This window comes from Elephas maximus, chromosome 3 (genome assembly GCF_024166365.1).
Source record: "Elephas maximus indicus isolate mEleMax1 chromosome 3, mEleMax1 primary haplotype, whole genome shotgun sequence".
NCBI classification, from domain to species: Eukaryota; Metazoa; Chordata; class Mammalia; order Proboscidea; family Elephantidae; genus Elephas; species Elephas maximus.
In genome coordinates, this window is record NC_064821.1 from 43,700,980 (window position 1) to 43,726,274 (window position 25,295).

At 49.6% G+C, this 25,295-nt stretch overlaps 1 protein-coding gene across 7 annotated transcripts in view; it reads left to right on the forward strand.

Annotated features, from left to right (window-relative positions):
• Positions 1-25,295, forward strand: part of AJAP1 (adherens junctions associated protein 1) — a 180,802-nt gene that overhangs the window by 147,470 nt on the left and 8,037 nt on the right. For 2 of the 7 annotated variants that reach the window (XM_049877719.1, XM_049877720.1), the window contains exons 3-5: positions 11,572-11,659; positions 14,545-14,787; positions 16,655-17,621. In XM_049877719.1, coding sequence (XP_049733676.1) covers positions 11,572-11,659; positions 14,545-14,787; positions 16,655-16,904 — 581 coding nt within the window. In that variant the 3' untranslated portion in view covers positions 16,905-17,621. Of the gene's footprint in view, positions 1-11,571; positions 11,660-14,544; positions 14,788-16,654; positions 17,622-25,295 lie in introns of those variants that run through there. The other 5 variants (XR_007516514.1, XM_049877723.1, XR_007516515.1 and 2 more) reach the window with 4 other exon arrangements.

Consider the following 25,295-nt stretch of genomic DNA (forward strand, 5'->3'; position numbering starts at 1 on the left):
TTCCCGCTTGTAACCCATTTTTGTAGCCATTGAATTCAGTTCAGAAAAGCTTGTTGAGCTTTGCTGTTTCCACAGAGCTGACGTGCAGGTGAAACCTCCTCCAATCATGTGGCCGTCCAGTAGGGAGGGGCCAGGGAGGATCACAGGATCATCACTGCCCTGCCTCCAGTTACCCCTCTGGGGCAGGGGTCAACACACTTCTAAAGAACCAGATAGTAAGTGTTCTGGGTTTGTGAACTGCGAGGTCTCTATGGCAACCACTCAACTCTGCCATTGAAGCAAAAGGGCAGCCTTGGACAGTACACAATGAATGGGCATGGCTGCGTGCCAATAAAACTTTATTTATAAAGTCAGGCCCAAACCCAAAAAACCCAGTGCCATCGAGTCGATTCCGACTCATAGCGACAAAGTCAGGCAGAATAGGGATTTGGCCCTGGGGCTGTAGTTTGATGACCTCTACTTTAAGGCCTCATTCCTCAAAGTATGGTCCAGGGACCAACACAGTCAGTGTCCCCAGAGCAGATTAGAAATTCAGAGTCCCAGGCCCACTTAAGGCCTGCAGAATGAATCAGCATCTGCATCTTAATAAGCTTCCCTGTCTTAGTCATCTAGGGCTGCTATAACAGAAATACCACAAGTGGATGGCCTTAACAAAGAGAAATTTATTGTCTCACAGTCTAGTAGGCTAGAAGTCCAAATTCAGGGCTCCACCTCCCAGGGGAGACTTTCTCTCCCTGGTTGAGGAGCTTCTCAGCACAGTGACTCTGGGTCCAAAGGATGCTGTATGCTCCCTGTGCTTCTTTCTTGGTGGCATGAGGTCCCCATGTCTCTGTGCTCGATTCTCTTTTTTATATTCCCAAAGAGATTGGTTTAAGATACAACCTGATCTTGTATATTGAGTCCTACCTCATTAACATAACTGCCACTAATCCCACCTCATTAACATCGTAGAGGTAGGATTCACAACACACAGGAAAATCGCATCAGATGACAAAATGGGATGTCATGCAATACTGGGAATCACAAACTAGCCAAGTTGACACACTTATTTTTGAGGAACACAGTTCAATCCATGACATCCCCAGAGGATCTGTGTGCACATTGTGGTTTGCGAAGCCCTGGTCTAGTGTTACCACATCATAGCAGCATGTGGAGGAACACAGTCATGGACTGTGTTTACTGAGGCCCTCCTACATGCCAGGTGTGCTGCCGATGACTTTCCTCTATCCTCTGAACACATCCTTCCCACATCATTTTGCAAGAGCTGTTGTAACAAAGTACCACAAGCTTTGTGACTTAAACCAACTGAACTTTATTCTCTCATAGTTCCGGAGGCCAGAAGTCTGAAATCAAGGTATCAGCAGAGCCATGCTCCCTCTGAAGCCTATAGGGGAGGACCCTTCCTTGCCTCTTCCAGCTCCTGATGGCTCCAGGCATTCCTTGGCTTGTGGCCACATCACTCTAGTCTCTCCATCATTGCATGGCCTCTCCTCTGTCTCTGTGTGTCTTCTCCTCTTTTATAATGACACCAGTCATAAAAAGATTAGGATCCTCCCTACTCCAGTACAACCCCATATTAACTGATTACATCTCCAAAGACACTACTTCCAACGAGGCCATGTTCTGGGGTTCTGGGTGGACATGGATTTTGGGGGGATACTATTCAACCCACTAGAACAAGGCTGAGTCACTTGTCCAGGGGCTCGATGCCCAGGTCTTGGTATGTGCTGTCTCAGGGGACATGGCTCTGAAGTCTGCTGTTGGGTGGGTCATAATTTTCCAAACTTAGGGTGAGGGGCCTGGGCTTCCCCAATTCTTAATTCCCCAAGGTGCCTGACCCTTCAAGTACCACCTAAACTCAGAGGGCAAACCTGCTGCTAGTGAGGGTGGGCTGAGCGAATGACAGCCCCCAACCTCTCCACCACCACGCCCCACTCTCCCTGCAGACCCCGGGTTTGAAAGGGCGGTGCTTGCTCGCCCCTCAGGCTAAGTAGCAGAGCATGCCAGGGTTAGCCGAGAAAATGGTGTTGAGGAGTGAAGGCGGATCCATGCTTCCATTCAGGCTTGGAATTGACTGATGTGCAACCTTTCAGCCAAGACTTGTTGCTTTCCCCCAGGTTCTCTGCCTTCCCATTTGTGTGCTGTGCTGTCTCAAGTTCAGAGGAATCTCCAAATGAAAAGAGAGTCCTCCTGGCCCGGGTATAACTTGCTCCTTGATATGGCCAACCAAGGGAAGCAGCATTTATTTCATGGGTCTAGTAGTGTTAGGGGTACCGTGCAGCCTCAGATGCTTGCTGGGGGTCTGGAAACCATGGCTGGCAGGGTCCTTTTTAGTCCATGACACCTTGGCCATTGGCCACCTGTGTGGAGAAAGGACTCTCATTCTAAAAGAAGTTCTGGGGACTGGGTGGGGCATGGGCCCTGGAGCAAGCCTGCTTGGATTTGAAACCTGTTTGCCATGCCCTGGCTGTGTGTGCACAGTGGTTAAGCACTTGGCTGCTAACCGAAAGGTCAGTGTTTCAAATCCACCAGCATAACAGCTTTGCTAATTTCTCTGAGACCTTCTGGTGAATTGTTGAACCTGAGGGTGGTCTTGGGGACCTCCTGAATTGCACTGAGTGACGTTGAGAAAATTTCTCACCCTCCCTGCATAAATGGGGACAATCTTTGTGCCCAGCTCACAGTGTCATAGTAGGTGCTGCATAAGCTAATACACATAGTGTACTTTCAGCAATGCTTGGCACACACGGCCAATAAAACTAGGCTTGTTCATTAGGTGGATTGACACTCCAGAGGCTGTGGAAGTCAGTTCTGCATCCTCCCCCAGCACCGCCTGTGTTATTAATAAGGAAGGGTCTGGAGGGAGAAGAGGGGATGTGAAGGCAAAAGGAACCAGAGCAAGGCTCACATCCCACCCTTTGAGGTGGGTGGTAGACATTTCTGACTCTCTAGCCCAGGGCTTCTCAGCCTCAGCACCGTTGACATTTTGGGCCAGGGTGTTTTTTTATGGGGCTGCCTTGAGTGTTGTAGGGTATTGAGCAGCATCTCTTGTTTCTGTCTACTAGATACCAGGAGCAATGCCCCTCCCTGTTGTGATAGCCAGAACCGTCTCCAGACATTGCCCATGTCCCTGATGGAGAACCACTACTCAAACCTGCCTACCCCTACAGGTTCTTGTGGGGATGATTCCTGGAGGACTCACTCCCACTGTGTGGTTGTGATGAAGTAAGTCCTGTGAAATGTCAGGGGCAGCCATCTCTTTGGAGCGAGGTGTCACTGTTCTCTTCAGTCCATGCTTGTGCTCTAAGCTAGAGGGCCTTCCACTTTCCCTTCTGATGAGAAGAGACTTTACCCTGGTTGAGGGAAGGTCTGAGAAGGTTCCCAACACAGAGCTTCCATGTCCCCAGAAGGGACGTGCCGCCCTCCCACATGCATTGATATCTTCATTCAACCAGGAATCCCATGTAGCTTCTGTGTCCAGAACCTTTACTGGGTCCTTATTACATAGGCCTCTCCCCTGAGGTTGGCTGATACTGTTACTTAACCTGAAAAGATGGGTCCTTGCCCGGCGAGCTCAGATTTGCCAATTAACTGGACCTCAGTCTTTGAGAAAGAGAAAGTAACTTTATGGCAATGCACAAAGCAAGAAGCGGGGAGGAAGTTCCCCAGATCCAGCTCCCCAAGGCATAGGAAGCAGGGCTTATATGTGATTTGGGCAGCAAGATGACAGCCACACAGGTGTTCTGGGGAGGGAAAACCCAAGAAGGCAGCCAGGAAACAGGAGGTGACGTAGTTCTTGTCAGACCTCTTGCTTTGAAATAGGGTCTGGGTGATGATTTTCCTTCTGATTCATTCCTCCTGTTTCTGTGTCTTCTGTTGAGGTCAATTAGAGGTCCCAGCTGGCCCTTCTGCGCATGCGGGTCAGGCCAAATCTGATTTGGGCTAGTTTAAGGACTAATGGAAATTTACTGGCATTAGTAAGCTCAGGTTACAATATCATGAGATGGGTCTTTCTGGCATGGTCTGCTGTCACCTTAGCCACCTCATTAGCGTAACCTGTCAGGTGTGGGAAGCACCTCTCTAAACTCACTGTCACTCATTCCTTGGAAGGCTCTGCTGGGTTACTCAGAAAACAGCTCGCTCCTTTGAGTCCCTGCTCCAAAGCCGGCAGACTTGTTTTTCTGTGCACATTCCGATTTTAGAAAGTGCATTTTCCCTCACTAGCCTGTTCACAGGAGATGGCCAACTGCCTCTGAATGAGCTCTAGACCTTGAGGTCCCACCCCTCATGAAGTCAGGCTGGCCTTGGCCCCTCGCCAGCTTCCCATGGATGCTGTGAGCTTTGCTGTGTTCAGGCCTGTGTGTTCCCAGACACTATCTTTTCAAGGACCAACTAGAAGGGAGTCAACATTTTGCAGGTCTTTGTGGAAAAGGAATGGCCTGTTTGCAATGGAATTGGCACTTTGGGAACCCACTGTTACCCCTCGCTTATCAAACTCACCCCTTCAAGACAGATATCTTCATAACCTGTGGTCAGTGGATCTTTGTCTGCATAAATGCAGGCATTATATTTATAATGCATTACACAATGAGCTGCTGTAAACACAGAAATGTCATCCATTTGCCTCTGCAAATTCCAGGGCCGTTGCTCCTGCCTTCATCCAAATGTGCCAGACAAATGTGCCAGCACCCTGTCTTGTGCTAGAAAAGAAGGTCCCCATGTGTTTGCTTTCACGGTGGACAATGCCCCTTGTTTGATTTGGCTTCGTTTAACAAGGCTCAATCCAGACATGGACATGGTAAAAGATGGATTACCAATTTCCACATCCATCTTCAGGTCCTGATCTTATTACAAACCACCACAAATACAACCATAAAAGCCCTATTGATTGATGCAGAGCTCGGTAATCCATCTGTCTCCATCCATTATTCCAGGTATAATTTTTCATTATCTGGGCGGCTGCTGATTCCTAGCACTTTAGTATACAGTGGCAATTATGAGGAGCAGAAAGAGCCCCTAAATTAGCAGGAACAATAACACCTGTCAGGAAAAGGAAGCAAGAATCCCCATGCAGCATGCATCCAAGCTCTGGGACCATGTCTGAATTGCAAAGAATTTGAAGATGGGATTCAATATTGACCTTGGAAGTGGAGAGAAGAAAGCTGTTTTGTTTTTAGCTTTCTTTGGGGCCTGGAGTGTATATTCCCTTAAGGTGACATCATTGCCAACCCAATCACAGCCCACACAACAGCTAGTGTAGAAGCTGCCCCAAGGATGGCCTTGTCCAGGGTCCGTAGGGTTTATGCTGCAGATGTTCCTGCTCGCTTTATTTAATGGCCACTAGAGACTTGCCTGGGGAAACATCATTTAAGGTGTGAGTGCTGTGGGGATTTAGCAAGGAGAGAAGGTGGGAAGATGTCCTCCTAAGAACGTCACCATTTGGGTGGGGCAGATGTAGTCCAGTCCAGAGACCAATGAGGTGAGGTCTCTCTCGACACAAGGGTTCTATGAACTGAACACTCTTGTCTTGTGCAAGACGCACTTTTCTTTCAACATCAATGGAGCAAATTGAGACAGACAGATGGTTGAAATGTTTGAGTGCAATTTATTGTTGTTGTTAGTTGCTGTTGAGTCGGCTCCAACTCATGACCACTTCATACACAGTAGAATGGAACATTGGCTGGTTCCATGCCATCTTCATCACTGGTATGCTTGAGTTCACTCTTGCGGCCACTGTGTATTTTGAGTGCCTTCAAACCTAGGGGGCTCATCTTCCAGCACTGTATCAGACAATATTCTGTTGCGATCCATGGGGTTTTCATTGACTAAATTTTCAAAATAGATTGCCAGGCCTTTCTTCCTAGTCTGTCTTAGTCTGGAAGCACCACTGAAACCTGTCCACCATGGGTGACCCAGCTAGTATTCGAAATACCAGTAGCATGGCTTCCAGCCACATGCAGCAACCACAGGACTGCGAACTGACAGACGGGTGGTGGTGAGTGTCATTGGAGGGGTTAAAATGCTGAAATTCCCCCTGAGTTTCAATGTCCAGAAATCAAGGATGCTATCTAATTGAGTTCCCAAGGGAATCTAACACCAAATGACCTCTTCTCAAGCTGGTTTTTGATGGAGGAACCCAATAGGGCAATGCTGCAATGTTATAGATTGTTGCAGCCTGATGATAAGCTAGAGTCTGTGGCTGTCTTTGAAATAGCCTTGACACTGACCAGTGATAATTCCAAAAGACAGTAAACCTTTGGTGATGGAGTATGAAGGTTCTTGTTGTTAGACCCAAAAGATTGCAGTTTGGGGCTCGCTTTAACAAACCATTCAAAATAGATGTTTCTATTTAATTTATAAACTGAGCCACCTTAGGCTCTTCCCCTAAATCGGGGGTCTGCAAATAATGGGCCATGGGCCAAATCCCACCCACCACCTATTTTTATAAATAAAGTTTTATTGGAACACAGCCATACTCATTTGTTTGCCTATTACCCGTGGCTGCTTTGGCACTATAGCCAGAGTTAAGTAGCTGCCATACAGACTATATGGCTGCAAACCTATATGAAGAGGTTTGCCGACCCTGGAACTACTCCAAGACTTATTGACTTATGCAGATGAGGAAACAGTTCCTGGTGTTTGGGGAGAACTAAGTGATATGACGGGAGGCTTTAGAACTCTGCACAATACAACTTCTCGCTGGTTGTTCTTTCCCCTTCCTTAATAGCAGACCTCTGAAAGAGGTAACATGATGAGGCATCTCATGAATTTTCTATCCTACAACCTGTTTCCAACAAGTATCATTTTTGACCACATGCAAGAAGATCTGGTCCTTGGTCAACCATCATGATTTTGTTGTCTTCTTTTAGCCTGGGCTGGATGGTGCACATGGTAAATATGCTTGACTGCTAACAAAAAGGTTAGGGGTTCAAGTTCACCCAGAGATGCCTTGGAAGAAAGGCCTGGAGATCTACTTTAAAAAAATCAGCCATTGAAAACCCCATGGAGCACTGTTTTACTCTGACACACATGAGGTCACTATGAGTTGGAGTCGACTCAATGGCAACTGGATCTTCCTCATTCCTGAGCCCAATAGTCCATCTGAAACTCCTGGGTCAGGTGTTCGTACACAAGCTCTCTGCTTTGCAGGCAAAAATATTAGTAGGATGTTGACCTCTAACCAAGTTTATGACTAGAATATGGCTACAGTTGGGAGTTAGCATGTTTGATGTTCTCTGGGGCTCCCAAGCAGAGTATTGGCTTCCTGTCCTGGCTCTGCCAAGAGTCCAGGGGAAAAGCGTTTTAACTTCTTAGAGTATCAGACTCCTGGTTGGACCAACAGGTGCATCAAGATGCCCCCTCACAGGATTGGTGACAGGTTAAATCCTATCATGTGTGTGAAGACTTAGCAAGATGCCTGGCATAGAGAAATGTCTGGAGAAAGGGTAGTCCTTATATTATTGTATTTCTCCCCACATGACCTTAGCTGATAATTAATCGCATATTAACCCAGTGGCATCGAGTTGATTCTGGCTCAGTCGCATATTACTTCCTCCAAATTTTAATTTGGGAAGTCCTATGAAGAAAGTTCACGCAGGTGGGAGAAGGGCCTTTGGAACAAGACAAACATTGGAAATATGTCTCTGCCTTTCTTCGTCTTCCCCTGGTTTATTTTCTTCTTCTCAGTTATGAGTCAAACTCTATATCACAGAGCTAGCACTTCAAGAAGCTATGTGTGTATGTCAGGTGGGGTATACAGGTAATGAAGATGGGGTCCCTTTCTTACGAGGTCCTCAGGTCAAGGTCTGGGCTTCTCAGTGTCATCAGAGAGGTGGGTCCCCTGAGCCAACTGTCTCCTCTCTAGACCGCAGTAGTATCCACCTGTTGAAAGAGGAAAATCATTCTTTTCCTTATTTGCAGGAAATTAAATTAGGAGGAAATTAAACATGGAGAAGATAGTTGGTCACAGGACTTTTCCTTTCCAAGGACTTTGGTCATTGCAAGTATTCAGTCCAAAAGTACTCCCTTTGTATGGGATTTTGTTGCTTTTGGTTACTGTTGAGTTGAGTCTGACTCACGGTGACCCCACATGTGCCGAGTAGAATAGCTCCACAGGGTTTACAAAGCTGTGACCTTTTCAAAGCAGAACGAGAGGTCAAATCTGGCAGCTTCCTGGGCCTCCCCTGGTCACACTACAGTTTGAGAATGGACAACGGAGTGCTTTTCTTATGTCAGGATGTTTTCAGGGTCCGCAGCTGGGCCTGACCACAGGCTGATCCAGTCCTCACCACTCCCCGTTGTCTTACTGTGGCTCCTTTTGCTCTCTTTTATGGCATCCACCCCATCTCCATAGGCCTTGTGTTCACGTGCCTTGGCCTAGGACGTGGCAGGTTTAGCAAAGAAACAGAGTCCGTTCTTGCCATGGGGTTTAGGACATGCCTGGAAGGACGTGCCAAGGAAGGGCTGAGAAGATCTTGGTGTGGGCCCAGAACACTTCCTGTGGGGCTTGTCCATGGAGGAAGAGATTTTAGAACCTATTCTTTCCCAGTGAGGAGCCCTGATGGCGCAGTGCTTAAGCACTCAGCTGCTAACTATAAGGTCAGCAGTTCAAACCCACCAGCCACTCTGCAGGAGAAGAATGTGGCAGCCTGATTCTGTAAAGATTACAGCCTTGGAAACTCTATGGGGTAGTTCTACTCTATCCTGTAGGGTCGCTATGAGTCAGAATCGACTCAACAGCAATGGGTTTGTTTTTGGTTAGTTTCTTTCCCAGTAACACAGAGAGGGAAGGGCCTAGCCTCTGCCCCTGGAAGGATGAGGCGGTCAAGTCTAAGCCAGCACTGAGATGACCTAGGTTTGAGGTTAGGAGCGAAGTCATGTGGTACAAATGCTATTGGTGTGGGCTGGGGAGCCAGCAGACCCTCTGTAACCCCAGAAATTTACACAAGTCCTCCAGATGCAGTTTTCACTTCAGTAATTGGTGAGGACAGTATCTACCTTTCAGAGGTGTTGCCAAGAATACGTGAGATGATGCATGCCAAGCACGCAGTATGACATCTAATGCTTGCTACCCCTACTGAGTGTGTTCATCACTAGCACAGTTGGCCTCGTCATCACCACAGAAAGCCCAAGCACAGGCAGGAACACATCCACTTCTGACAACATGGTGGCCTCTGGATCAGACCGGGGGAGCACGCAGTGGGAGGGCAAGGGAGCCGATGCAAGCAGCTGTCCTGCACAGCTGTCCTCTACACTGGGCATCCTTTCCAACTCTTCTCTGCCATCAAGGTCTCCGTTGGGTCTCAGGACCTTGGTGAATACAGAGCTTACTGAGGCTGGTGGGCATCCCATTGCTGGCGAGATTGAGGATGGCCCTAAAGCATAGCTCAGCTTTCAGCCCTTAGGCAAGCCGATTTGGTGGTCCTCAAGGAGAAGGCAAACTGTCCCAATGGTTTTCAGCAGATGTCCAGAAATTGGGCCAGGAATATGGGACTGTGGAGACCTGGTGGTACAGTGGTTAAAACGCTTGACTGTTAACTGAAAGGCCGGCGGTTTGAACCCAGCAACCAGTCTGCAGGAGAAAGACGTGGCAGTCTGCTTCTGTAAAGATTTACAGCCTTGGAAGCCCTATGAGGCAGTTCTACCCTGTCCTATGGGGTCGCTATGAGTCAGAATCAACTTGATGGGAACGGGTTTGGGTTTTTGGGGGGAGATATGGTACTTTGGCTTGGTTACTTTGTACAGGTCATTAGGAAAAACCAATTGCTAGAAAAAGACATGGGGTCATCAAAAAAAAGGGAAACCCTCAGTGAGATGGATTGACACAGTAGTTTCAATAATGGACTCAACCATACCAACAATTATGAAGATGGTGCAGGACAGGGCATTGTTTTGTCTATTATACATAAGGTGGTCGTAAGTCGGAGCCGACTCAACAGCAACTAACAACAACAATATGGGATGCCCTTGTCTGAACCAACAGTCAGTGCTGCAACTTTGGAAACTGGAAGAATGGGCATTGCCACTGAGCTGGTCCTCACTGGTACTGCCCAGCACACAGCTGGTACTCAGTAAAGGCATGAAGGGAAGCCCACGCCGTTCATGTACTTGCTCCACCGTTTTTCGTGTGGAGCTTATCCCTCCTGACAGACAGCAATAGCCCTGCAAGAGGGGGAAATAGGGAAGATTGTTTTCTGGTCACGCCAACTTCTAATCATTTATTTCCAATTTCCCCCATGAGGATAATAGTCAGCGAAGAGGTAACATCTGTCTGTGAAACTGTGTCCTTGGAAGGTGGCCAGAAGAATCTTTATCCTATGGGACTGACCACACTGCAGTGGGTGTGCATTGGCCTCCCCAGGCTCAGCCATCGTCCAGTTGTGTCAGGTGTGAGGAGGGGATTTGGCAAAGTGGACACTGATATTGGGGCCCCAGGGCTGGTGAAAGGATAGGTGTTCAAACATCTTGGATGAAAGAATGTGGGGGAACTATCTCTTTGTGGGTAAGGGACTGCCCCCGCAGGGCTCCTCTAACTCCTGCCTTGCCTTTATTGTCCCTTGGGCACAGTTCTGGCGGGGAGCAGAAGAACCAGGCCAGAGCTTGGACCTTCCCTGGTGGTCCTGACTGACCAGTGGAGTTGGCAGGGGATGTCCCAGAGTACAGGTCCCAGGAAGGATGCAATAGATGTGTCACTGGGAAGGCTTGTACCCGAAGGATCGTGCAGGGCCCAGAGGCCCTGCACACCTATCCTCCCCTCACTCCTGAGGTTGGCAGCACCGCTGCTGGAGGGCTGGGGGAGACAGGGGCTGGGAGAACATCTTAGTGGCACCTGGCCAGCCCCCTTTTGCGGTGGCCAGTTCTGCTGTTCCTGTCATGCCGATTTAATTGCATCCCCTCCTTGTGGAGGGAGTACTGAGCCATGAGGCCAGTCCTCGGACCTTATTCTGGGACTTTGTGAACCATCAGCTGCTGGACTGGGACTGTTTATTCTGGGAAGTTCATCAGACAATGAACTTCTCGGAGGGAGCTTGGGGGAAAGGCTCCCCTTGGGGCATGATCCATCTAGTGCCCCAAGGGTGTGGGCCGATGTGACCTTCTTTCCCCACCTCCCTGGTGAGTTCTAGGCCAGTTCAGACCCTGCTTCCACATGCAGGCCAGAACCCTGGTGCTCGTGGTTCTGGAAATGAGGAGCAGACATACCCAGGGCATGAGGAGAGGAAGGCGGGGGTGGCAGCTCCCAGGGAATATCTTGGAGCGCACAGCAGCTGGGTAAAGGTGGCATGGGAAGAAAAGACACAGCCTAGTAGGAAGGGTATAGCTCTGGGCCTGCAAGGGCAGTGGTAAGGAGAGAGGCTGGGGCCAGAGCCTCCCTTCCTGGCCTCTGCACCGGTGGAACCTCAGACCAGAGCCTCCACGCAGATGGAAAGGGAGGGGCTGGTGTCTGTCACTTCCCCGCGCCTCATGCAGTGCCACGAGCCTTGCAGGGGGTCTGTAGGACTCCTGTCCTTGTACACACCGGCCTTACGGCTCCTGGCTCACTTTGTCTCCACTCTGTCCCTTTCTCCCTTACAGGTTTGGCTGTCCATCAGATCATCACCATCACCGTCTCCCTCATCATGGTCATAGCTGCCCTGATTACAACTCTTGTCTTAAAAAATTGGTAAGGATCCTTGACACCTCTGGCCTGAAAATGGGGGAGGGGTAGCTATGGGGGTCCTAAGGAGCCCTGGTGGCACAGCAGTTAAGCACATGGCTGCTAACTGAAAGGCCGGCTGTTCAAAACCACTAGCTGCTTCAGAGGAGACCTAGTGATCTACTCTTGTAAACATTACAGCCTGGAAAATGCTATGGGGCAGTTCCACCCGGTCCTATAGGGTCACTAGGAGTCAAAATCAACAACAATGGGAGTTCCTGGACAGTGGGCACACGAAGGTCCCTGCTTTTCCCATCTGGCCCCAAGCTGCATGAAGAGGGTGTTGGTGTCCCTGTTTTGGTCCAGGAAGCCTGTGCAGCTCCATTTGCTGTGCTGAGCTCTGCTGCCTGCAGACTTAGGCAATTTGGCCAAGCCAGGGGCACTCCCTGACCCTGCTCTTTGGGTGTGGCCTTGTCCCCTGGTTTTCTCAGTAGAGTGGGATTATCCCAGCCTCCTTGAAATAGTTTCTCAGACAGCAAGCTACGCCTGCCCCTAAATCCATTTCCTTTGATCCAAGTCTACCTCCTGGATGGAGCCCACTGAGGCACAAGCCTTTGTTTGTTTCTCTCTTGGCCTTCCCTGGAAAGGCTGTGACAGTGCCCTCTCTCCCAGCGCCCAGGCAGGAGTGTGCCCGCCCATCATTGCCACTGGGCTGCCTGCTGCCAGCTTCCCTCACTCCAAGCCTGCCTTCCTCTGGCAGCCGCTCTGTGTTCATGGAAATAGGTTATGGCTTGCTGCAGGCAGCCACCCTCGCCTACTTCCTCCTGAAAGCTGGCCTACTTTGAGGCTGGCCTTGCGGGTATGCACACCTGCTGCTCCCCTGGGAAAGTTGGGGATGCTGGGCAGACCTGCTGCTCACCAGGCGCCCCAGAGGCCCTTGTCTGCCCAAAGAGACTCCTCCAGAACGCATGTCTCCTTTGAACTGCGAAGCTTACACTCCTGTGTGGAGTGAGGGACCCAGGGTCCCCCAGCTGGCTACAGACAGCAATAGGGATTCAGGGAGGGCTAAGGTTAGAAACAGCACCTGAGCCTTCAAAAGGCAAGGGAGCTCAGGGAGGGCAAGGCAGGTCTATGGGATGGGAGGAGGCCACAAGAGCCCAGGGCAGGGGCTAGGGTGGCCCTACTGCAGAGCAAACCTCACATGCACCGCATCCCGAGGCCTGGAAGCCACCCCCTGATGGCTAATGGACTCAGGGCCAGAGTGTTTTCTGGGTGCATGTAATGAGGACAGCGCAGCAGGTCACAGTGGGGCTTCTTGGCCAGGGGCTGGCCAGAGAAGGGCCTTTGGACCCCTCAGTGGTATGGCTGTATAGCAGTAAATCCCATGGACAGAAGGACTGTGCTCATCTTGATGAAGGAAAACCACTATCCCCAAAGGAGATGGCTGACTTTGTCACCCATTGAGTGATGGGTGGGCAGGCCTTCTTCTAGGTTTCTCAGTACACTGGGATTTGCAGCAAACCCTCAAAGAGCCTCACGGGGAGCACAGCCCAGGGGAGGGTCATGGTGTAGGGGCCATGGAGGGATGAGCTCCCTCTGCAGAAAGCTTTCCAGGTGGGTGTGGCATTTACCTTCTCACCTTTATGAATGGGGCAAGGCTCCTACTCCAGGAATTGTGATTCTTCCATTGGGAAGATGAAGGCAGGGAATAATCAGGACCCAGAGGGAGATGGGTGTCATGAGCCCCCCACCTCACAGCCCCTCATTCCATATAGACTCTGAGGATAAAGGGTGAGGGAAGCAGTGACCCATGAGGGGGACAAGGTGTCATTAGATCTCCGAGGCACAGGGGCGTGTTCCTCCCAGCCACCCCCTGCATGCCTTGTCCTGGGTAGGTGTGAGAGGAGGGCTGGCCCCTCATTGTTCTCGGGGACCTTGTCATCAGAAGTCAAGTCTGTGGGGACACAGGTTGCCTTCCTTTACCTCTTGAGTGAGGGGGATGGGAGTCCCATACCTGTCCTAAATTGTAGCCCCCACAGTCCAGAGGACTGAGAAAATAGACAGGTATCCATGGAGCAAGGAGCCCTGATGGCTCTCAGCTGCTAACTGAAAGGTCAAGGATTCGATCCTTGTGGCTCCACAGGAGAAAGACCTGGCCATCTGCTTCTGTAAAGACTACAGCCTAGAAAATCCTCTGAAGCAGTTCTACTGTGTCACATGGGATTGCTATGAGTTGTAATCAAGTCAATGACACCTTCCAACAACAACATCCATGGGACATCAAGATGAAGGCCCAACCAGTCTCATTGCCAACCTGTGTGTGTAATCAAGTCAATGACACCTTCCAACAACAACATCCATGGGACATCAAGATGAAGGCCCAACCAGTCTCATTGCCAACCTGTCAGCATTGGCCAGGGAAGGGCTGAAGATAAGTGGTTCCCAGCTTACCAATTGTCCCCCAAAGATAATTACAGTCTGGAAAGAATTAATGACCCTGCAACGAAGGCCCCCGCACCAACCTATTCCACTTCTGTGGCTGGTACCTGTCACAGGTTTTCACCCAGTTGGTGCACCTGCGGGGGAACCAAGTCAGCACCTTCATTTGGCTGACATTGTTTGAGCAAACGAGGCCTGACTCCCCAATAACACAGCTCAATGGCTTATCTCACAATTCTCCCTGCAATAATGACCTGCATTTAGAATTCAAATTTTCTTGAAAAAGAGCTGATTGCTTGATTGTGGTTGATCTTTCCAAAGAGGCTGGGAATTACCATTTAATATTAAATGAGGTATAATTAATGCTTGAAAATGAAGGTTGTGCATTTAAGTGCTGAGGTTGTGTTTGTGGGTTTCGATGTCTCCCACTCTCCCCATGCCCCACCCCCAACCCCAACTCCTCTCTCTTCTAGCTGTGCCCAAAGTGGGAACACGCGTCGAAACAGCCACCAGCGGAAGATGAACCAGCAGGAGGAGAGCTGCCAAAACCTGACAGACTTCACGCCCGCCCGGGTGCCCAGCAACCTGGACATCTTCACGGCCTATAATGAGACCCTGCAGTGTTCGCACGAGTGTGTCAGGGCGTCTGTGCCTGTCTACACCGACGAGACGCTGCTCCCGGCGGGCGAGTACAAATCCACATTTAATGGAAACCGGTAAGCTCAGGCTCGGGCAGCCCTGGAAGCTGCGAAGCAGTGCAGCCCATCACAGGCCCTGGAGCTGGGGTTCAGTGGGGTAGGGGCCAGTGATCTGTTGAAGCTATCCTTTAACAAATGCCAACAGCCCATATGGCAGAACAAGAGGGGTAGGGCTGATGCAAACAGGTGCTTTGCTCCCCAGAGAGAAGGCACCAGCCAAAATCTACTTCCAGAGCCCTAATGGATAGCTGATGGAAATGCATCCACCCGCCCTCAGTCCAACTCCATGGCTGCAGGCAGAGCCATCCTCCCCCAGAGCATAAACGCCAGCTTTGCAGCTGTTGGCCTTCCAAATGTCAACAAATAATGGTTGGTCCCTTCCTGAGCCAGTATCTCTGGACTGCCATCAATAAAATGTCAACAGCAAATCTAGCAGAAATATCAAATACCAAGCAGACTCCTTGACCAGACATTTTGTTATTAAATGTTCTTTTTCATTATTCATGCGTAATCCCTCAAAGAAGACATGTACCTAGAACTATCCCCCAGAATATTTAAGAAACTCTTGAGTCAGCTTCCGGAGGTTTATCCAGAATTAAATTAAAATATCAATAAGCTCTTTTTTAAAGTGAGCAAGCCCTCATGCATCATTTTGTAAATTAAAAAAAAAAAAAAATCTCCAACAACTTAGAAATCTTAGGAAGAAATGAGTAAGATGTCAGTCTGAAGGGCCCCTGTTAGCTGCAGAATTAGTGCTGAGCATTACTGCCCAAGGTTTCTGAAAAAGGGTTCCTTCTGGAACTAAGGGTGAAAGGACAATGGGGAATAACTTCTAGAAAGGAAGCAAGCTGCCTGCTTGCTTCTGTTGTGTTGGTTAATTTGTTCAGAGGCGGGGGATGCTGGGGCCTGCTCTAGTGTCTCATAGTTAATGTGTCCTTGTTCTGTCAGTTAGAATGAATGGATGGTCCTTAAATGCCTTCCTGCAAACCTCTTCTTGTACCTCCATGTTGGATTCTAGAATAATCTCTTCAGCGGAAGAAAATAAAGAGGAGAAGCCTCAGAACTGTTGTTATTCCAAACAACTTTGGTTTCACACTCCATGTTTGGGAAGCTTGTTTGTTGCATCCCAGCCTTCCAGAAGGCTGAGTTCACAAAGAATTGGCAAAAGGATTTTCAAACCATTTCACTGAATATGTGTGTATGTCGGTTTGGATATGAATCCTGGCCAACCAGTGCTGGGCCTTTGAGGGGAGGGAAGGGGTGGGTTGTCAGTTGGTGTTTCTGTCTCACTTTGCCACACTCTCTTTCCCTTGTGTTGTGTGGAGTGCCCTGTCCATGTCATGGGCGGACCCAGCGGGAGACCTTATGCTCGGGCGAGGAAGCATTGGTTGGAAAGGGTTCTTGCTTTTTGTCCTAAGGTAGTGCTCTCTTGGGTCCCAATGGCCTTGGGAAAATGGTGGCTCGGTGTCCGTGTTGACCAAACATAGGGCAGCCATTATGTGAGCCAGGCTCTTGTCCTCCCCTTCTTGTGAAATAAAGTGCTTTGTACATATGCCCTTAGATGCAGAGATCCTGGGCTCTGGGCGTGTCCTACAGATTCTAAAACAAAAATCCAGGGATTGCACAACCATGCTGGAAAGCCAGCCTTCTGACCTTCATGCCAGACCCCATGGATGCATGGACCCAGCTGGTTCTGGGCACTCAAAGCCTTTGAGGGTGGAAGGGAGGCATTGAGGAGAGAAGGCCTCTATGCACAGGGCAGTCCCTTCCTTCGGGAGGCCAGCAGGCCACCAGAGAGCATTACCTTCCTGCAAGCCTTTTCTTCTCAAAATCCAGTTCCCTGCGGCAGGCCTGACTGGCTTGCTTGTTGTGTGTTATGTACCAGCACGCGCAAGCCAATTTTTCTGCTCGCTGCAGACCCTCTTCTTCTGATCGACATCTTATTCCTGTGGCCTTTGTGTCTGAGAAATGGTTTGAAATCTCCTGCTGACTGGCCGAAGTCTTTTTTACCTCCTGGGGGCAGGGCAGACGCCATGTGTCTATATCATGGTACGTACTTCTCTTTGTTCATTGATTTTTTTTTTTTTTTTTTCCTTTTCCTCAACTTCCCTACCCTTGCCTCCACTTTGGGATAACTGGGAGCCCGTCTTGGCACATCGGGAGGATTTCCGATAGTATTCTCTTTTGGAATGCAAACCAGGGAGAAGGGCTTTGGGTCTTTATGTTGCATTTGTTAGGAGTGTCCCCACTTCCCAGTTGAGGGCAATTGCAGATGCCCATGAGCCTCGATTTCAGCCTCGCAACTGTTACTGACAATGTCTTTCCAATCCCTAAGGCAGGCTACTATGAGCTTGGCCTGGATGGCAGGGAAAATCATTCCTTGAAACAAGCTACAGTTACAGTTCTCATTTCCCTCAACAGGAAGAGATTAGAGCAGCAGCTAAGTGGGCAGGAATCACGTCTCCATCACATGTCTGACACTGGGAGGAGGGTGCCAAGCAGAATTAAAATACAATTCTGAAATAGAAAAATAAGAGATAAGAAAGAAAATGATAAAGAAAGTGAAGAGTTGAGACATCTACTAATTTGAAGCCGGGGACCGGTACCCAAACAGGATGAATTTTCCACGCTCTGCTGGATAAGAACATTTGGTTTGCTTTCAGTGATATTAACTTTAATGCTAACGTTAAATTGCTTTCTTCTGTGCCGAATCTTCTGAACGTTCCGGCTGCTGGCTGGAAAGTACATTTTGCCTTGGTGACTACAATTCTATATGCACAGTCTATAGACGTAGCCCCACCCAAGGGTGGAATTTGTCTTTTGTTTGTTATTTGTTTTTTTTTTTCTTTCAATGGGAGGTTTTCTGAAGAGTCACAGTTTGCTTATCTCATTCACCCACAGAGATGGTCTTTTTGTTTTCCCCCAAAATATTCCTTCCAAACATGACATGGGATCTCTTTCTTGAGTAGGGAACCCAGTTTCTAGGATGGGATATCAATATTTGAAAACCGTTGTTGTTAGCTGCCATCCAGTCTGCCCCTAACTCACGGCGACCCCGTGCACAATGGAATGAGACACTGTCCGGTCTTGCACCATCCCCACGATCAGTTGTGGATCAGACCTTTGTGATCTGTAGGGGTTTCATTGTCTGGTTTTTGGACATTGATTACCAGGCCTTTCTTCCTAGTCCTTCTTAGTCTGGAAGCTTCACGGAAACATGGCGGGCGGTAGCTGCGCTTGAGGTTCTATGGCTGGAAATCAAACCCAGGTCTCCTGCATGGTAGGCCAGAATTCTACCACTGAACCACCAGTGCCCCCATTTGAAAACTATGTCTTACATTTCACTTACCTTCTGATGTGGGCAATTAAACGGAATATGTTCATGTCATACACACACCCACTGCTGTCGAGTTGATTCCAACTCAAAGTGACCCTGTAGGACAGGGTAGAGCTGCTCCATAGGGTTTCCAAGGCTGTAAATCTTAACAGAAGCAAACTGCCACATCTTTCTCACGTGGAGCAGCTGGTGGGTTTGAACCACTGACCTTAAGGTTAGCAGCTGAGCATTTAACAGCTGCGCCACCAGGGCTCCTCTATATTCCTGCCAGAGGAGGTAAAGTGCCTGGAGGTAGAAGCATGTTTCCTTTAGAAGCACAAGTGATCCTCCGAGGATCCAGCTTGAGGCACTTAGCTAGGGCCGGAGTCGCCAGCTGCATGAGAAGTGGGGGTCAGTTGTCAGCCCCTAATCCCAGCGCTAATGTTTTCCCCACCTCAGGTTTTCAGCCCTCACTCCCAGTCTTGAAGCCAGCATGACCCGCTGAACATCATGTTCAGCCAATAGGCAGAGGATGTAATTAGATTGAATGGAAATGAGGCTCCCTATAAAGGTCCCCACGGAATCCATGTGGGCCAGACAGGTGGGGTCACATTCTTCCCAAACTGCTCTGCGGCCCAGGTGCCAGGCATGGCCCACTCCTTAGAACCACACCCTTCATCTGCCCCAAGGGCACTCATCCAGGCTACAGTCTGAGTTTGCTTTGGAGCTTCAGCCAAGCCAACTCCAGGGACCTTGCTTCTTAGCAGTGGAATCTGCAGCTTTCCTGGGGAGTTGTTCAGGCCAGGGCCAAGTGGTCTCCAGTGTCTCTGTTACAGTTTAACATAAAAAATGCATGAAAATATAATAAGTGACCTACATACAAAGACCTCCATTCCCTTCCTCCAAGAGCCTGCAGTCAAATACACCTGCTGCAGGTGACCTCCACCAAGGGGGGACAGTTCCCCAATGAGTGCATTCAACAAAGGCTCATCAGAGCACCCCTCACTCCTTTCCTAGTACTGCTCAAAGTCTGCTTTACATCTAGAAACTCATTCAGTCCTCCCAGCACTCCCATCTTACAGATGAGGAAACTGAGGCTCAAGGAGGCTGAGTGACTTTCCAAGGTCTGTCATCTAACAATGAGGCCAGATGACTACCTCCAGGCAGCCTGACTCCAGGGCTGCTCTTTTGCCCATGAGTAAGAAGCCTCTCCCAGAAGTCCCCTCGCAATGCCCTAGACTGCACCTTCCTCCGTAGTGCCTCAGTTTCTCATTCCAGTCACCAGCTCAGCACCAGAAATTCCCAGCTCCAAGTGGGAGCAGAGTTGGGTGAGAGGAGATGAGGGTACCAGGCAAGCCAACCCAATTTGCTTCTCAAGGACATTTGGCCAGACTCTGCAGGAAGGAGCAAGGCCAGCTCCAAAGCCTCCAAAGGCTAAGACTGGGACTGCTCATTCTGTTGGGATGGGGACCCACAGCATCAACTTTAAAAAAATGAAATAAAATTGCAAGAAGAATGCTTTTATTTACTTCTCTGCTCCAGAGAAACTTTCCTGTCTGATATGTCCGATGCAGTATTCTTTTGGAATATTCTTTTCTAATGTGCTATTGTTAGGGGGAAGGAAGTGCCTCCACTTCTCTGGGGCCAGATTAAAGAAACTTGGACCAGAATGGGAGGTCCCAGTGTGGTGCAAAGGGTTAACACACTTGGCTGCTAACCAAAAGTTCGGAAGGTTGAGTCCACCCAGAAACTCCTCAGAGGAAAGGCCTGGTGATCTGCTTTTGAAAAATTAGCCTTGAAAACCCCGTGGAACATAGCACTACTCTGACACACATGAGGTCACCACGAGTCAGCATGGACTCAATGGCAACTGTTGGTTTTCTACTCCAGAAAAAAAAAAAAAAAACAACAACTTTCCTGTCTCACCCACCCAGTTCTTTCTAGCAACACGGGGCAATGAGGACTCCCCTCCAAACTTGTTGGTTGGCTTTCCCCATGCGCTGCCCCTGGGTGAGGCGGGGGTGACGTGGGTGCTCCCACATGGGCCCGTGTTCTTCTTAAGGTAACGTGCTCTCCCCATGATGATTTCCCCACTCTGCTTGAGGTGCTATTTCAGGACCGCCCTGCTCACAGAAGGGGACCACTCTGTATGCAAAGAGCTCTGGGCTCCCTGCCGGTGGAGGAGGGAGAATCCACATGGCTTTTTCCATACCCAGGCCCACGCCACACCTGCACCCAACCCAGTCTCCGTATATTATTGACACAGAGCGGTGACCCACTCCAGCCATCTCCTTTCTTCTATGGACACAGAGCAGGAGGGCTACACAGACGGCCTCGTTAGCCCTTGATAAATGCTTAAAGATTTGGTCTTGGTGCATCACATGGACCATTTATCACTCACTGGGCTAAAGCATTCGGATTCTAAGTATCCCCTGATTCTGGCAATTAATGCCTGGACATGAACATAGAGCGGAGAATAGCCAGAAAGATCTTTCAGATTTACCAGGGTACTTATTGTCCCTTAAATAAATAGGAATTAATACTAAAACATTTAATTAGGGTTTAAGAGCCAACGGAGATATTTATCTCTTGCATAGCTGTTAAGCCTCTCCGAATGCCTTTTTAATGATGATAAAGCAGTTTGTTATCACACCGTCTTGTCGTATTGGTCTAACCTGTATGCACATTTGGGGCCCAAACTCTTGGGAAGTACAGTGAGATGATCCCACCAGGAGGGTTCCCCCTCCCACAATACCTATGGGCCACGGGAGCCTGCAGTCCCCGGAGTGGCTGACCTCACCCTGCTTCCTGAGGTTCAGCCTGTACAATAGATTCCAGCAAATTCTTGCCTCCAACCCCCTCCATTGTGGAATTTGATTGCTCTGGACAATGACAACATAACACAGAAGTTTCTGGAAGAAGGAGACCTCAGGCGCCCTCCTGCCATTGGTTCTTGGGCAAATTTCCTGTCATTTTTCATAAAACAGGTAAACTTCAGAAAACCTCATTAGTGCTCAGATCTCTCCATTTGCCGAGGCCACTTCATTCCGAACAGAGCTTGGGAAAATAATAAAAGCTCTTGAATTTGAAGCCAGTGAGAAATAAATCATCCATTATTATTATTTTCAAAACCACATTGAGGACATAGCTAATAAAAAAGTAAGAAACGCAGCTGAGCCTTCCCACTTTGTTCTAAAAAAAAAATACATTAATGGATTATCAAGCTTTTGTCACTCAAAGGAACGCTTTTTTCAAAGCACCATCCAGACTTTTTTGGAAGCTGTGCTCCCCAAGCTGGAAAACAGCCCGACCAAACCATTGTGAGAAGCACCAGCTTCAGGGTGTAGAAAAACAACCTAGTAGCTGCTGTGCTCCAGGTCAAGTTTCTGTAGTCTGTTTGTTTTCTTTGTTTGGCAAAAGTAGACACTGGTTGGTGTTTGCAAGCTGAGAATCCCCTCTTGGGCTTCTGGTACTTCGACTGTGTTCCGGGCACCAGAGGGCACCAGTTTGCTCAAAGTTGGAGTTATCCAGGTTCCAATCTCACCAATTACCTTCGCAGCAGACAGCTAGCTTCCCTTCTGGCTAGACATCACCCTTCATCAGGAACCACACGTGAATGCCTTCGTCTGAGTTGTTTTGCAGCCAAGGCATCAAGGCTGACTGTTCTGACTTTCCCAACTGTGCTGGGCTCTTTGGGTGCGCTCGTGGTCAGTGTCCAGCAGAGAAAAATATGAACACTTCCCCATCAGCTGAAATTGAAGCAGGAGAGTTTTGGCAAGAACTTAGGGTCAGCCAGGCATCACCGGGTAGTGCAAATGGTTAACACACTCGGCTGCTAACGTAAAGGTTGGCGATTTCAGTCCACCCAGAGGTGCCTTGGAAGAAAGACCTGGCAATCAACTTCTCAAAAATCAGCCATGAAAAGCCTTATAGAGCTCAATAGTTCCACTCTGACAACACAAGGGGTCACCATGAGTCAGAATTGACTTGACGGCAACTGATCAGGGTCTGTCTGGAAGGTGACCACAGGTAACCTCAGATCCCTACTCCTGTGCCTGATGGAGAGACTGCCCTTGGGGGAAACCTTTGTGGGGACCCTGGCTGCCCTCTGCCAGAAGGTAGCTCTGCTCTTCAAATGGCCACATGAAGTTCAGGGCTGGGTCCGACTCTCTCTCTCATATCCCACAACAGATGCCCGGAGGTCAGGAAAAGGTGTCCCTCTTGAGAGGCAGGAGACTGCCTGGCATTCCAGGGCAGGAGCGCAGCCCCAGACGCTGGTCCCGAGGTGGCTCTCCCTGCCACTCTCATGTGAAGCACCCCATAAAGGCCATCTCAGGGCTGTTAAGGACGAGTTGCGGGATGGAAGACAAGGCTGCTTCCACACAAACCCCTCTTCACTTAGCTTCATTCACTTTTGATTTTGTTTTGCCAAAGCAGACATGGATCATTAAACCAGTGACCCACTGTGGTGTTTTTGGGCACAGAGCTGGGACCCCAGCTGCCAAGGGGAGGCAGACAGACACCAACCAACCCTGCTCTTAGAGAGCTGATAATTGGATGAGGAGTAATACGCACATGTACAGATGGAATAAGTGCAGCTCGTCTTGTACCTTAAGAAGTAATAGGGCGGGACATGCTGATAGAAATAAAATGAAGACCATATTTAAAAAGGGAGGGGGTACCCAGAGCGGCAACCTCTGCAGCTGAAACCGGAAGGTCGGAAGGAGCAGCCGGGGGGTCAGGGTAGGGAGCTCCCAAACCCATTGCCGTCAAGTCGATTCCAGCTCATACTGAGCCTGTAGGACAGAGAAGAACTGCCCCTTTGGGCTTTCAAGGCTGTAATTTTTATAGAAACTGATGGCCACATCTTTCTCCCGCAGAGCGGCTGGTGGGCTCCAACCGCCGACCTTTCTGTCAGTGGCTGCAGTTAACCACTGCGCTACGAGGCAAGACCTCAAGACAGAATGCGCTTGCTGTTTGAGGACAGGTGGCCACCTAGAAAGCAGAGAGGAAGAGGAAGGGTGAAGGATGAGGTGGAGAGGAGGCACCCCAAGTCTGGAAGGATCCAATGAACTGGAAGACTTTTAAAAGAAAAGCACATGGTAGCGTCTATTTGATACCATCTCCAGGAGAGCAGCTGCCCAGAGGGAAGGCATGATGCTGTGGTGATGGGATGCTGGGACACCGGGACACCATCCCCGTGCCCTGGCCTCTGTTTCCACTGCCTATCCCGAGTGTCTCCATCTAAAGTCAGACCGGGGCTGGAAAGCAGCACCTGGGCAGCAGGTTAGCAAAGGAAACCCTCTTAGCAAGGCGGAGGTCTTATGACCCAACCCTGGATGCACCCACCAGGAGTGAAAGGGGGGCCCTCTCAATAATGACGTGGGGCAGCAGAAACAGCAGCATAAAATGGAGACCATCCCAGGCCACTGGACCCAGACTTAATGCCCCCATAGTTTTTAACTTTCAGAATATTAGGATAAAGATAGACATCCAAGAGGGCCATTTCTCTCAGTTTTAATTTTTTTTTTTAATTGCCTCCTACTTCCCTTAAGATCCTAGCAGTATCGAGGAGGTGGGGTGCCCAGTGGGACCTCTGGGTGGTGCAAAAGATTAACACACTGGCTACTAACCCAAAAACCTTGGTGGCTTGAGTTTACCAAGTGGAGCCTTTGAAGAGAGGCCTGGTGACCTACTTCCGGAAAATCAGCCATTGAAAACCCTATGGAGCACAGTTCTCCTCTGACACACAGGGGATCACCATGAATCAGTCAACTCCTTAGCAGCTTGTTCGGTTTTGGGAAGCCCAGTTGGAATAACGCTGTGAAGAGAGGCCATATCCCTTTTGCTTACCCATGGTGACACCCCTGCGCAAGGGGGCATCTGCATCAGGGGTGAGTGGACCCTCAATTTAGGCCCCATAGAGTCCCCAGGCTGGTGTCTTGGAGGTAGAAGGTAAGGTGAGGCACCAGGCCTGCATTTTCCAGACTAGGAAACTTCCTGGGGCGGGGATTAGTGTCCACACCCTAACCCCAGATTGAATAGACATTTACATGCTAAGATGCTTGGCAAAGATTAAGAAGACAGTGCTGAGCAGGAGGGGTAATCCTGGGGCCAGCTTTGTCCCCCACTCAAGACACTGTTCTTCTTGCAGTTGTGAGCCTGGGCAGCCCTTCGGCTGAGGTCTCTCTGAGCATCGCTGTGGCTGGCTTTTGAGATTCAGGAGAAAGGATGTCCCCCCTTAGCTTGTTGAGGACTGCTGCCCCCGGCCCCTGGCCCGGCAAATCATCAGGATACCTGGGGAGCTTTAACAATCCAGATTCCCAGGGCCAGGAATCTGTGTTTTCAATATGCTCTGAGGGGATCCTGGTGGCACCAGTCTGGCCCCTGCATCCTGGAACCACTGTGGACATGCCTGCCCTCCAGCTGAGGAGTTTGTCCAAATTCATTTTGGGATCATGGAGTTTTCCTTCCCCTGCTTCCTAATCTGTGCCTTGTACATCAAAAAGGGTGCAATGGCACCCACCTTTTTATTTTTTGAGAGGGAGGCCCGGGTTGATTCCTGGCCAATGCACCTCATGCATAGCCCCCACCTGTCTGTCAGTGGAAGCTTGCATGTTGCTATGATGCTGAACAGGTTTCAGCAGAGCTTCTGGACTAAGACAAGGAAGAAAGACCTGGTGATCTCCCAAAAATCAGCCAGTGTAAACCCTATGGATCACAGTGGTCCAGTCTACAGCTGATCACGGGGATGGTGCAGAACCAGGCAGCATTTCATTTCCTTGTGCATGGGGTCACTGTCACACGGGGCAAACCCCACAGCAGAAAACAACAAGAAGTTCTCTGTAGCTATGGGAGTGCTGGAGGGAGTTCTTCCCTGAGCTAGGAAGCCTGGGTCTCCCATTTTCCGAGATGCACCCAGACAAGGCAAGAGCTGCCAGCTTTCTGGCCAGCCTACTGAACCTAGTGATTTCTGCCACTGCCTGGCCGCACGCATCGGTGATTCCCGTTTTTGCTGTCTTCAGCAAGATCACCCCTTGAGGAGCTTCAGGAAGCCTCCAGCTGAGCAGTAGATTGAAATGGACTCCATTTCTTCCTGCAGTGCAGGCGCTGGAGCAGGTGGCAGGTCTGCCCTTCACGGGACATGGTCCGGAGGCTGGAAAGGGAAGGAGCATTGCGGTGGGGGTGGTGGGCAGACTGCCATGCATGC